The 15,591-nt window shown below is 22.7% G+C and overlaps 1 protein-coding gene across 1 annotated transcript; it reads left to right on the top strand.

Moving 5' to 3' along the window:
- The first annotated feature begins 10,922 nt into the window (after positions 1-10,922).
- On the top strand, positions 10,923-14,156 carry OCT59_018022 (uncharacterized protein). The gene has a single exon (XM_066148480.1). The coding sequence runs from the start codon at positions 11,031-11,033 to the stop codon at positions 13,590-13,592; it is 2,562 nt and encodes an 853-aa protein (XP_066004406.1). The 5' UTR covers positions 10,923-11,030; the 3' UTR covers positions 13,593-14,156.
- Positions 14,157-15,591: the final 1,435 nt, after the last annotated feature.

Below are 15,591 nucleotides of genomic sequence, written 5' to 3' on the forward strand. Positions count from 1 at the left end.
ACATCATCACAATTTATTATCACATTTTTATTACTGCAAAATGATACATACATACACCCCTTTTAAATCTTATTTAAATGAAATGTATGTATGTATGTAATCCCCTTTTTATATTTATATTAAAAAATCCGTATGTAAAAGTATGTAAAACCCCATCCCATGCATTGGGTAGGGTAATCCGAAAGGATGTTAATATGTTATAGAAATCTATATAATCTCTAAATCAGGTATTTTATGGGTTACGTATTTTTAAGAAAAAAAATATTGATTATTATTATTATTATTATAATCAAAATGGGAAAAAAAATATTAAATTTGTAATTTGATTAATAAGGTCAAATTAAAAAAAGATAAAAATAGATTATATGTATTAAATGCATGAAAAAAAAAAAGTATTGTCTTTGAAAAATATACAACAAATATAAAGTTAAAATGACGTAAAGAAAATCCCGACAAATATTGTACTGGTTATTATTATCTAATAATTACCCTGCGTTAGTCATTCAAAATAAGATGTTCCCAAAAAAAAAAACGCGTCTAAACTTATTTACAATTTAATATGCTGCTAAAATAAAAAGTATTTCACAAAAATAAAAATTTAAAATTTTTTGAATTAATTTTTCCTTCTTAAGATTTCATTTTAAATGACGTCTTTCTGCAAGATGACGAAAAGTCTTACAAATAAAGTCCTTTGTATGCTATCTATTTTTCGATTCAATATAAGATTCATTCAATATGATTCAATAATGACTCAGTGATTCAGTGAATCATAAAAAAAAATGTTAATAATAAGATTAAATTAAAATGATGACTTGATATGTTTTAAAATTAAAATTAAAAATAAAAATAAAAATAATAAAATAATAAATAAAAACAATAATAAATAACAATAAAGCGCGTTTGAATAATTTACAAGTTTCGAGACCATTTTTGGTAAACGGAGAAGTTACACGGTATACGTTCCAGAATTGCCGAGATGATTAATTTTAAGACTAGCCATATATTATACTACATCACAAAGTAAGATCTACTTCAAACATTTATTACAATACAAAAAAGTTTACACGCCATTAACAAAATGCATTATGTAGTATCAAAATAAATTCAAAGTAGTAACATTTTTTTATTAAATTAATTTGATTGGCTGAGATAAGATAGTAATATGAAAATTTTTTAAATGGACAAATAATTTTACCGCAAATGACTGATGCAGTGAAATGGCGGGTTTGTTTTGAGAACGCAAACTTTATGTGGTATCATATCGATATTACATAATCACTTCTTAAGATATCAATAGAATGAGGAGATTCGTTCGATCATTTTAATTACGACGATTATTTCAAGGGATCTCTTATTTTTATGCAAATTAAAGTTTAAAAATTTGTACCGGTTCTATTAAAATGAAGCAGGCGTGCATTATGAAAAAGTTTTACTGAATTATTTTGAATTATTATTAAATTATTACACGGAAACTTGCGATTATTATGAATGTGTGAGAAGAAATTATAAAAAAAGTTCATAGAGTTCACAAAAAGTTCACATAAAGTTTTCCAAATGTTTGAGAATAATAAATAAAATTTAATAAATAAATAAATAAATAAATATGTGCATGTAGTTTCTTATTTGAAACTGGAATAGTATAACCACGTAATTTTAAGGTTTTAAAAAAAAAAAAACGAAACAAAATGTTGAACCAGTAGTCTTTCGTATCTTATATCGGCTATATTACCTTTTCATATCGTCATTTCGTATCGTCTTTTTCATATCGTCAATATCGTCATAAAGTTCATACCTTATCATATCGACATTTTGCATTACCTTTCGTATCAATATTTCGTATTGCCTTTTCGTATCGACATTTCATATCGTCTTTTCGTATCGACATTTCATATCTTCTTTTCGTATCGACATTTTATATCGCCTTTTCGTAACTTCATTTTATATCGCCTTTTCGCATTGACGTTTCATATCGCTTTTTCATATCGCCCTTTCGTATCACTGTTTCGTATCGCCTTATATGGAAAAACCCCTTACGTTACTTTTACCTTTTTTTGCGCTCTTTTTTTTTTTTTAAAAAAAAAAGAAAAAAAAAATTAAATATATTTTTTTTTTTAAAGTAAAAAAAAAAAAAGTCCAAAATTTTCTACAATGAGTAATATTCTATGAGTTTCCCAAATAATATAATTTAAAGAAACCTTTTCTGGATTCTTTAACATTCCGAAACTTCATTTTATTTTCTTTATTAATGTTCTTTATAGAATTTAAAAAAATAAATTAAATGATACCACAAAAAAAGAAGATCGTTGTTACGCCTCTAAGGTTTAACCACATATAGTGCATTTTTTAACAGATTATAATTTTAATCCATCAAGAGAACCTTTTTTAAATGGAAGGGTTGTACAAAAAAAAAAAATATTCTGAAAATAGAATGAAGAGAGAAATTTTATTTTACGGAGCAAAAAAAAAATTGTATTAAAATAATAATTTTATCACGGATTAATTCATTCATGTCATTTTTTTTCTACAAATTATTTTTTTTTGATCGATAGGCAATCATCGTTTTGGGAAGTTCATTGATTACCTGATATAGTTGATATAGTTGATGCAGGTAGAAAGGGTACCAAACATGTGCAGTTAGTTTTATATTTTATTGTGATAATTATGAACGAGTAATTTAATTTTCCAATAAAATTAAAATATTCCGAGCCAAAAAAAAAAATCAAAAATTTAATTTTAATGTACGACAAACAGATTTATTTAATAATCAACCCTTTTTGTGTTAAGATAAAAACAAACTTCATGTTATTCCACGGGTTATAATTAGGGTCAATGGAAGTAAATCACGTGCTATATGTATTGTGATTAAGCTGATTAAGTAATCATTATGTCATCAATAACCGACGTGTAAAATAAACAGGTTATTAACCTTTTAAGGTTAAGACAAAAAGGATTTCATTGGTTTACATTATAACTAATGGTGATAAGAGGACCTTTACGATCACAATATTTTCATTTTTTCACTTTAATGGTTTAATCAATTCTCGCGATTTTATATTAATCTTATTCCGATCAACGGAAACATGTGCAATGTATTAATTAATTTTGATACACGAGGATTCACGGAATTATCTATTAATTTTTTTTTTTAATTGGATTTGAATTATTATTATTATTTATTATTATAATAAATAATTATTATTATTTTTAAGAGGCAAATTAAAATTTAGTGATTTTAGCGATTTTTAGTAATTTTTAGTTTTAATATACATGTACATATTTAGAAGTAAAAGTGTATTTTTCGTGATATTATTATTTTCTTAAATAAAAAAAATTCCGTTTTATTAACCCATTTGAAATAGATGGATTGCACAACAATAACAAAAAAAAATAACGAAACCCCTGAAAAAAAAAATAATATATATATTTTTTAGAAAAAAAATTATTCATTTAAAAGATTCGTTTTTTTTTTGTTATTATTATTATTATTATTATTATTATTATTATTTATTATTTTCTTAATTTAGAACCCTTTTTTTTTAAAAAAAAAAAAATTCGAAACGTATTACCCTTTAAATTAGGAAGCAAGTACCTTTAATAAGTACCCTATTTTTTTTATTTATTTTTTCTTTAAAATTTAATAAAGAATCGGTTTCTTTATCCTACCCGAAAAAAAATGTACATATAATTACATATAATTAATTTTTTGGTCAGGTGAATAATAATCGAATTTTTGTTTTTTTTTTGTATGCAATAAATAAAATATCTCTTTTAACCGAATTTGGTTATAATCCGAAATTTTCTGGCTTAATAGTTATTTATGGTTTAAAGTGTTATTTATGGTTTAATAGTTTTTATAGTTTGGTATAGTTTGCTGTTATAGTTGTTATAGTTGAAATTTTTAGATTTGAATTTCGAAAAAAAAAAAAATATTAGAATTTATCAATTTATCGGAGAATTAACTCTATATTACGATAGTACAGTAAAATATATATATATATATATATTACATTAAATAATATTATATAATATTATACAAGTTTATACTCTTATCAGTTCAATATATATATATATAATAAGTTCATATTTTAAATATTTAAATATTTTAAATATTTTAAAGTATTTAAGTTTATTTAAGTTTACTTTTACTTTTTTTTTAAACCAATAAAAATTATTTTTATTTCGAAAAATCGAAAAAAAAATTTTAATTGATGATAACCTTATTATAAAAATTAAAATAAAAAAAAATGATTTCGTTTGAAATTAAAGTAATAGCCGAAAGAGTTTCACAAGTAACTTTTTTAAGTTTTTTTTTTACCGAGGGAATCGATTAATAAATTAATTATTATTATTTATTTATTTATTTTATTTTATTTATTTATTTATTATAATTATTATAATTGTTAATTTATTTATCTCTTAAAAAAAAAAAAAAAAAAACTTCTTTTTATTCCTTCTTTTTATTCCTTCTTCTTTCAAGAAAATCTAATATCAAACATTTCTTGTGAAACAATTCTTAAATTATTTATGGCTGAAGAAATTAAGAAAATAAAATTTAACCAATTAAACCAATCAAACAAAATCGTAAGATAAAATCTTTTTGGAGAATCTTTTCTATACAATGAAAAGATAAAACTGCAGGTAGGAATTGTTTATTATGCTCACATGAAAAAAATAAACAATTACATTATCTAATAAAAAAATAATATTTGTAAAGGTATTACAGAATGAAGATACTGTTTGACTGTCTGTAAAGTAATATTTGTAAAATCTTTTGTAAAATCTCTCTGTTTGTAATCTCTCTGTAAAAAATCTCTGTAAAAAAATTTCTCCGTAATATCTTTTTTATTACTCCGTCAAATTTGGCGGAAGTTAATAAATTAAATGCAATGTGATTACAAAACTAATGCAAATGATAATTTTAATAATTTTAAAAATTCCATTTATAGGGGTTCTATTATAATATTGATCATCAAATAAAAATTCTTTTTATATAAATTTTTAAAAAATTTTTTTTTTTTTTATCGTAAACAAATTATATCAAATTCAAAATACCATTGTTCTTTTTTTAAAAGATAATCCGATTCTCAGAAGTTTTAATTTTACAAAAAAAAAAAAAAAAAAAAATTTATTATTATTATTATTATTATTATTTAAAAGATATTCATTAAAAAACAAGGGCTTTTTTTTTTCTTTTTGCTTTCAATGTGGGAAAAATATGTGGCTATGTTTTTTGTATTAATTAATATTATATTTCATGCGTTAAAAATCATTTCTATATTTAAAAAAAAAATATGAAAATCATTTCTTAAATTTTGTTCTTTTTTTTTTTTTTTTTTTTTTAAAAACAAATTTTTTTTTTTCATTTTAATTTATTTATTTATTTTTTAAACCCATTTTTAAAATAATAGATTTTTTTTTTGTTAACATTGTAAAGAAATGAAAATAAGGAGTTTTATAAAAATTGGGGGACAAAAAAAAAAATTTCGTAATGATAATATAAAATTAATTTCAGTAAATTAGATCATCACTTTTTTCGTCGTACTCGTAAAATGGTGGTGATACAAAAAAAAATTTTACTATCGTAACTAAGAAAGAAAAAGAAATCAATTAATGAAAATGAATGATAATACGGTTAGTATCGATTCTCAACATGTAAGGGGTTTTTTGTAAGAAATAATATAAGAAATAAATAAATATATATATATATATATAAACCTGAATCATGGGTTCATGATTTCATTGGTAAAAAAATTGGATAAATTGGATCAAAGTTCAGTCAGGTATTTTTTTTTAATGACCAATTATGAAGAATTTAATAATAGTAAAAAAAAAAAATATTATGTATGTTATCTGTCAATTTTTTTATGTTTTAATATCCGGAAATCGGAATCGGATATTGAAAATTATTTTGGAAATAGATTTTCAAAAAAGAAAATTTTTTTTGATTATGTATGAAAAAATTTTTTTTTTTTATTAAAAAATTTATATAATACTTATTTAGTAAACAGGGTTATTTTGATTACTTACACAGATCGTTTATTTTGATTATTTCTCAAAAAATAAACATAATAATAATTGTGTTTTTTGTGTTCATGTAAATCAGTTTGACAAGTTATTTAACTTTTTTAATCATGGTTTATGATGAAATTATGAATGATTTTACGATTTATGATTTAATGGTATCACGCGTCACAATTATCAATTATATCATTTATCAAATAAAAGTTAAGGATTTCTGTCCGATAAATCCGATAACTGTCGATAACTGCTCACAGATAAATACTTGTTTCAAACATGCATTCTAATTATTATTTTGTACGATTATAGACCATAAGGTCGTACGATCATATCTGGAAAAAAAATTACGAGGAATTTTAGTTTGAATAATTTCTTCACTTTTTTTGACGTTTGATTGACATTTCTTTTGATTAAAATTGATATAGTTGATATAGTTGATATAATTGTATAATTGATATTGATATAATTGTATAATTGATATTGATATAGTTGATACAATTGTATAATTGATATTGATATAGTTGATATAATTGTATAATTGATATTGATATAGTTGATATAATTGTATAATTGATATTGATATAATTGATATAGTTGATATAATTGTATAATTGATATTGATATAATTGATATAGTTGATATAATTGCATAATTGATATTGATATAATTGATATAGTTGATATAATTGTATAATTGATATAATTTATATAGTTGATATACAGTAGTTGTTATAATTGATTATATATCTTTAATATCTTAATATATATCTTAATATATATCTCTCTTAATATACTGTTATATCTTTTAATATATATCTATCCCAAAAATTTTATTCCCTAATTTTATTTTACCCAAAGGTAAATCAGTGTAAATCATGACTTAATAATAACTCTTATAACCCTTTCTTTGAAATTACGTAATTTAACGTAATTAATATGATATAATTATTTGGATCGGTTAAAAGAAGGGAATGATTTCATAAATTTTACCATTTTCAATCAACGAACTATTAAAATTGATAACCATTAAATATATTAAATATAGAAAAATGTTACGCGATTCATAAAAATTTTTAAGGGTTAATGTCGATTTTAATAAGGAGAAGTTAAAATGATGAATTAAAAAAAAATTGATGTTGATATACCAATCGGATATGATGAATATGACGCGAAAAATTGTAAAGATTTTCAAAAAATTTGTTATCTTTTTTTCTTAATTTGTTAATTCAATGAATTCCCTTATTTAATTTACTCCTACAACTAAATTTACTTTATATAGTTCATAAGAAATTTATTATATGAGGATTATTATTAAAAAATTAGAAAGTATCTTAAGAATATTAGGTTATTTTAAATAATCCTAAAATAATTTAGAACAAGATACACAAGATTTATATGTATATATAAATATAGTAATATAACGCGTTACACCGATACTTCTATTTCTTGTTTTTTTTTGTTTTTTCTTTGTTCTTTATTTGATTCCGATTCTTCCGGTAAACAATATTAAAAATACTAAAAAAGATTTTTTTTTTTTTTACGAATAAGGTTAAAAATTGATTTGAACGTGCGTTTTTTATTGTTTCAATTCGGTGGTCATTTGATATGAAAACTTGTTTGAAAAGTTTGAAAAAAAAAAAAACCATCGGTCGTAAATACGCTTTTTGGTAAGGATTGTTTTAATCATACTTCAAATAAAGTATAAATTCCCAAGGATCATCGCCGAGTCTTGACTTTTTTCATAACTTGTCATTTATATTAAATGAAATCTTTGATTTACTCTTTAATTAAATGTTATTATAAAGCGAAAAAAAATTAATATTAAAAATAATGTTATTGTTACGCGTATATTCCTTGGCATCCGTGATCATACATTTTTTTTTTTTCATTCTATACATACTGTATATTCTCTCATTTTAAATTCATTTTTTTTTTTTTTTTTTTTTACCACCTCCTCCCCTCCCCCCCCTTTTTTTTTTTTCATATTTTTTCCCAAAAAAGTATTTTTATTTATGTCATAATATTTGTGGCTTTTCGGCTTTTTCTCATCCATTTTCCAAAATGGATGATATATAAAAAAATCACTAATATCACTAGAATTTTTATTATGGTAATCAATGTCAAATAATATTCTTCTTTTCTAGTGAAATAATATTAAAATATTCGGAAAAAATCTCTGATTAACGTAACTTTGCAGATTAAACAAATAACATTATTAGGTTGATTAGTACTTTAATTAGTATTTCATATGTATCGATCATTTAAATTAACTTTGGTCCGTTAATTGACCATCTTATTAAGAGACTAGTATTAATGTCACTAGAAGATCTAGGAATAGATAATCCAAAGTACAAACATTTTCAAGTCTAACATACGATATTTTTTTAAAGTGATGATTACCTCAAACTAATTAAATTTAATTAATAAATTAATATATTATATACATGAGATAACGAATCGTTTTATATTAATATTGAAAATCGAAAATATAAAAAAATTTTTTTAGAATAAAAGAATTAAGAAAAAATGATAGGAACAATAATAATAGAATTAATAAAAAAAAAAATATTTTTTACTATATTATTATTACTATATTATTATTACTATATTATTACTATATTTTTTACTATATTATTACTATATTATTACTATATTATTACTATATTATTATTATATTATTACTATATTATTATTATATATATATACATTATTACTATATCATTACTAATAATATTAAATTAATTTACACTAATTCTATGGAATTTCTATCATTTGAATATCCATAAAACTATTTTATTATGGAATTTCTATCATTAAAATTTTATGAATATCTATTATTTATCGTATTCCCTTCAATCAATGATATTCGATTCGATCAAATGATAAACCACATTTACCATTTTACCACTTTTACCATTTAATTTATTCCATATTCACCTTCATTCTTTTCGTATATTCGTATATTCGATCAAAATTCGATCAATAAAATTTATAAAAAAAACCTAAATAACCATTAATATTATTAATACTTTATATAATATTAATACTTTAAACCCATTTCATATATTGTAATTAATTAATCTTTCATTTACTCTTCATTTTAATTAAAAATTGTCAGAGTTTTTCATCAAAAGTATAAATATATATTATATATATTATGTTTATATTATTTACCCGTCGTTTAATTTTGTCGTATTTACTCGTATAACTTGTATAATTTATAAAATGTTCATCATTTTTCCCTTATTTAGTCACCTTTTTTTTTTCACTAGTTATAATGATTTCTAAAAAAAGTGTGAGAAAAGTTTTTATTAGCAATTGAATTATTGTTTATTATTATTATGATTTTATGATTTTTTATATTCTCCCCCTAAAAATATTTTAACGATAGTCATCTATTAACTTTGTTTGTTTTTATATATATATAATATATATATATAAATATATATATATACATATATGTATATATATTTTTTTATTAATAGAATTATTAAATGGTAAATCGTTTTTTCTCGATGTTTTTCTTTTCTCTTTCCTTCTTTTTGGAATTCGATCAAAATATTTAAATTATTATCCTTTTTTTTCTAAATTTATAAAATCCCTTATCATTTTTTAATTATTCTCCTATTATATTCTTTAACGCGTCATTAACTTACGAATAATGATTCATAAAATCTCCCTTTTTTATATAAAAGTATATTTATAGTATATAATAATGCATCACTTTTTTACATGTGTTCATATCATTATTTTTTAATAACACATGCCATACCGCATAACAAATAACATTACTTTAATCATTTTTAATAATTTTCGGTAAGTTTTTTTGTATTATCTATAAAAGGAGAAAAAAAAAGAATAAAATTTGTTTTGTTCCCATTAAATTTCGATTGATATTCGGTAGTTTCAACTTATTATTTATTATTAAACCTATAATTTAATAATATTAAAATTATTAATATTAATATCCATTTTTTTTCTTATACCCTAATTTTTCTATTTACTTTTAATTGATTATTTTGGTCCCTCAAAATTTTTTTTTTTTTTACCCCCGAAATCAAATTATTGTCGATCAATACATTAAACTTAAAAAATTTTTTTATTTATTTATTTATATATACATACATACATACATTTATATATATATATATATATATTTACTCACTTATTATTCATACTTATTTATATAAAATTTTTATATTACATGTATATATTAAAAAATTTTATATTACTTCATTACTTTCAAAATTTTTAACGAATAATATTTTTTTTATTTATTTTTTTTTCGTAAATCATTTTTTTTTTCTTTCAATCTTTTTTAAAACATTATAAATACCCAATCTTCTCCTTTTTGACTTACCTTACATTTTTCCACAAAAAAAAATTTAAAATTTTTGGTTCAGTCCAACTCTTTGGGTATAATTTCTTTTTTTTTTTTTTTCTTCTTTCTTCTTTCTTCTTTATAATCATTATATTTTTTTTTACAAATACACATTATATATATATATACATCATATATATATATATAAAAAAAAAAATTATTCGCGAAAAAAAAAATTTTATCGTTCATTCTTTTTTTTTTTAAAAAACTATTTACGTTTTTTTTTTTACTATCTCGTCTCAAAAAAAATTAAATCCAACAAAAAAAAAATAATCCATTTTTTTTTTATTTTTCCTTTTTTTTATCGTCTTTTATTTTCGTTCACCAAAAATTTTTTTATCTTTTTTTTTTAAAAAATAAAAAAAAAAAAAGTATTTTTTTTTTTTACAATTTTTCTTTTTCTTCTTTTTAAGATTATAGTGATTATAAAAAAAAGATTTGTTTGGATTTTGGAGAAATCATATCGCTATTATTAAAAAGAGAAAAAAAGAAAAAAAAAATCTTTTTTTTTTTTTTCCCTTCTTTTTCCTTTTTTTAATCGTTGAATAATTTTTTTTTTACCCCCCCTTTTTTATATTCGAACACGAAGAAAAAAAAAAGAAAAAGTTTTTTCTCCTCGAGTATTTTTCATAATGGTATCTATATCTTCAATACCTGCGACATCATCATCAACTACAACATCATCTAGGACTACGATGCCTTCACAGTTACAGCAACACCACGATAATGGCGTCCGAAATGATATTAACGTTGTATCAAATCAATCGAATAATTCTATCATGGGAAATACTAACGTCAAAAATACCCATAATAACCGCCAATTCTTATTTAACAATCATGATCCACAAAATCAGCAACACCACACCGATTCATCAAGAATAAATCGTGAAGATGAAGATATGTTAATTATGGATAATAATGATAATAATAAACGTAATGATGATAATGTTAATTATAAAAGCAACACCACAATCGATAACAATAGCAACAAAAATAATAATATTATCAACAATAATAATAATCACCTTCTTAATCCTTCATCTATAAAAAATTTATCTTCATATTCACGAAGAAAATCTTCCGTATTAGAAATTTCTTCTTTATTGTGCGTACCTTATGATTCTCCTTCTTCTGAAGATAGTATGGATGATGAATCAAGTCATTTAGGTGATACCGAATCGTTGGGATCACCAAACAAGAATTTACTAACTCCTAATTCTTCACCTCCATTTTCTCCTCCTGAGATGACCGCGACTGTCGATCGAGAAAAACGTTTAATTACAAATGATAATAATATTAATGACAATAATTTTCATTCGCAACATGATCTTCAAACAACTCAATTTAAAAACAACAACAACAACAACACCAATAATAATTCTTCAAGTGATTATCACCTTAGACAACAACAATATCATTATAATCATGAAAGTGAAAGATATATTGAACAAGAAAGGTTAGAAGATACACCTTGGAAAAGACCACGTATTATAAATCAAGATGATAATTCAAAACCTTTAGTTTTACCTTCAATAAGAAGTTTTACTTCGGTTCCAGATCTTAGAATAGATTCAGAAAATTTAAATGGACAATTTATTAATAGTCATCATCAACCTTCTTCTTCTTTACCTTCTACTCCTTTATCTGATCACGGGAAAATTAATTCGCCGGCCGACCATCATTCTCCCCAAAAAACTTGGAATAATTTAGAACAATTTGCTGCTATTACGGAAGCTTGTCGTACTAGTTCTAATACAAATTCTTCTCATTCTTCACATGCGGATATAATGGATAATTCAAATATACGTCTTCCACCTGCTTCTTCTTTAACGAATAATAATCATTCGTTTGATAATAATAATAATTCTTCGGTTCAACAACAATCATCACAACAATCTTTATTGTTACGTAGATCCTCTTTTGAAATTCCTCAAACGACGCGTTATAGTCCTTATACTCCATCTACGTTAAATCCTTACATGTCTTCACGTTTATTATCCGATCAAAGACGTCATTCTGATTTATCCGGTTATACTACATCAATTTCAACTTCTCCTAGAAATGATCATTCTGAAAATTCTTACCTTCATCATAATAATAATCATCATCATCATCATAATAATCCATCATCATCACCTTATGGTTATGATAATAGAGATAGACATTATGTTCAAAGATCTCATTACGGTGGTATGCATAGTCCTCCATCACCAAACACTTATGCAGTACCTCATCACGGTGGTTATTCTATGTCATCACATAACTCTCATCATCACCTTCAAATGTCACATCATCATCATCATCATCATCTTGGTTCCCCTTATATGGATCCAACAAATTCTGCTACAATGGTTAAAGCAAAACGAAAACGTGCTAACGCAAGTCAATTAAAAGTTCTTAATCAAGTATTTCAACATACTTTCTTCCCTTCAACCGAATTAAGAATTCAATTAGGAAAACAATTGGGAATGTCACCTCGTACCGTTCAAATTTGGTTTCAAAACAAAAGACAAAGTTGGCGTAGCAAGTCACGTGCAACAACTAATTCTTCCATGAAAGACGAAGATGGACAAATTGATGATGGAAATCTTGACGTTGAAGGAAATGTTAATGATAATAATAATGTTGTCTCCCGTAGACCTAGTAATTCAAGTTTAAGTTGTTCCGATGATGATGAAATGGGAAGAAGAACGGTTCCTGATTCACCTACTTCACCTACGGAGAGTGGTTATGCTCGTAGCGATTATTTTATAAGAAATAATAATAGTAACGAAAATAATGTTAATAATATGTCATCAAATGGAAATGTTTCAACTTCCACACAAAATACTTATTTTGGACAGTCGCAACATTCAAGTAATAATAATAGTAATGGAGATTATTATCATAATCATCATCGATCAAATAGTGTTAGTACCGGTGGTAGTGGAGGTAACATGACTGGATCTTTACAACATCATAATAATTCTAGTGTTATAACTACAAGTTCTTCTTTACCTCCTCCTTCATCTTTAACGAATCAATTACCGTCTCCTGCGTATTCAACAACTTCATCAGTCGGTAATAATGAACGATTACCTTCAATTTCATCGTTCTCTCACTCAAATAATTATGATCCGTTCACAAGTAGCAGATTACCGGCTCCTATTATGATAAATCATCGGTCACAAGCACAATCTTCTTTCAACTGTTAGTAATATCTAAAAAAAAGTATTAATTATACAAAACACTTTTTTTTTAATTATTTTTTTTCTTAATTAACGCCTAATATTATAATATCTGAAATTTTATCCTTTTTTTTTAATTCTTTATTTGCATTATATTTTTTTATATTAATTTTTGAGAAAAATCCTCTTCTCTATAGAGGGAAACAATTACGTCATTAAAAGTAAATAGCTAAACGTTTTTTTTTGTAAATAATTTTTCTCTGGATTTTTTTGTGTTTTTAAGGTCTGGGCGGATGGAATAGGTTATTATTTTTATGATGAAATATTTTTTCGTTTATATATATATATATATATATAATACATATGTGTTTATCGCCGGGCGATTTAAAGAACATTTTTTTCTTTTTTTTCTTTCTCTTTCTTTGTATATTTTTCTTTCTCGCCTCCTTTTATATCTTAAAAACACTTAATAATATATTTCAATTTTTCGCATATATATTTTTTATACGTTAAAATTCATTATTTCTTTTTTTTCCTTATAATTTGATATATAATAATTTTTTTTCTTTTCTTATATACACCATATATTAATATTGTTTTATTTTTTAAAGTGTTTTTTTTTTAAAAAAAAAAACCAAAAAGAGAGAAAAAAGAAACAAAAAAAAAAAAATAAACAAAAAAAATATTATATATATTAAAAAATTTTTTTGTTTTTTGTTTTTTCTTTTTTTTTTTTTGTAGAGTAGTAAAATTAAAAAAAAACACTCATTATATATGCCATACTTATGTTCTTTTTTTACGTTTTTTTTTTAAGCTTATTTTTTACATATGGAAAATATTTTTTTAATTATTCAAAAAAATTTTAATCGAAACAAATAATGACAAGAATTTTTTGTCTCTCTTTTTTTTTACTACTTTTAAAAAAAAAAAAAATTATATATATATAATAATAATAAAAATCATTTTTTGTTTTTCTTTAAAAATTTATCCCGTTTATAATGATCTTTTTTTTTTTTTTCTCGAGAAAATAAAATAAGTGTCTAAAAATAAAGTACCGAAATAAAATACCGAAAATAAAATAAAGTATGAAAACAAATGTCTGATTCGATATTGATCCGCAGTTTCCCATGAAACCGATCTGTATGTTAATTTTGTATTCATTGTAGAAGATATTAAATTTAAAAACATATATATATCATATTAATTAATTCGCTTTCTTTAGCAATTATAACAATGCAATTATTTTTTAAAAAAAAGTGAAATAAAATAAAACTCGCAAAAAAAAGAAAAGATTAGATTATAATGCTTATTAATAACCTTCGAATTTCTTTATTTAACAAACGCTAAATAATTGATATTGATATTACAAATTTATATAACTTTTTTAAAAAAGTAAAAGTTCTCAAAGAAAAAAGAATTTTTTTTACTAAATAGTTAACGTGAAAAAAAAATGTTTACCTTTTAATTTAAAAGTAATAAATTGAATGTTTCTCTTTTCAAAATAAAAGTTATTTAAATAAAGTTATTCAATATTTTAATTAGTAAAACTGTTATCTGAATTATTGAGAGAGAATTTCAGATTCGTAAAGATGATTTCCGTATTTAGAAATTTTAAATTTTATTTTATAACAGATAATTCATTCTTATTCTTGCCGTTTCTACGTTTCTACTTGAAAGGAATCTGTTCTGTCCTTAAGAGATTTTATAATATTTTTTTTCGTGCTTATTTATGTATACAGTATGTTGTATTTATACATATATTGTAAGATACGAATTTGTTTGGTCAGTCCACTCAGTCCACTTGGCAACCATTTCTACTGAAGAAAACTTTCAGTAAATTCTTTTATATGGGGAATTACTAAGAGATGTGAGCACTATTTAGTATCGGATACATCAAAGTGCTTTTTGTTTGTGATGAGACCGAGATTTCTCGATTAGCAGATCTCCTCGTGATTTACGTGATGAGGATGTGTGCTAGAGATTTTCTGCTGATATGTGTGACGTCCTAAAAAATAAAAAAATTGGA

Source organism: Rhizophagus irregularis, chromosome 27, assembly GCF_026210795.1.
Source record: "Rhizophagus irregularis chromosome 27, complete sequence".
Lineage (NCBI taxonomy): Eukaryota > Fungi > Glomeromycota > Glomeromycetes > Glomerales > Glomeraceae > Rhizophagus > Rhizophagus irregularis.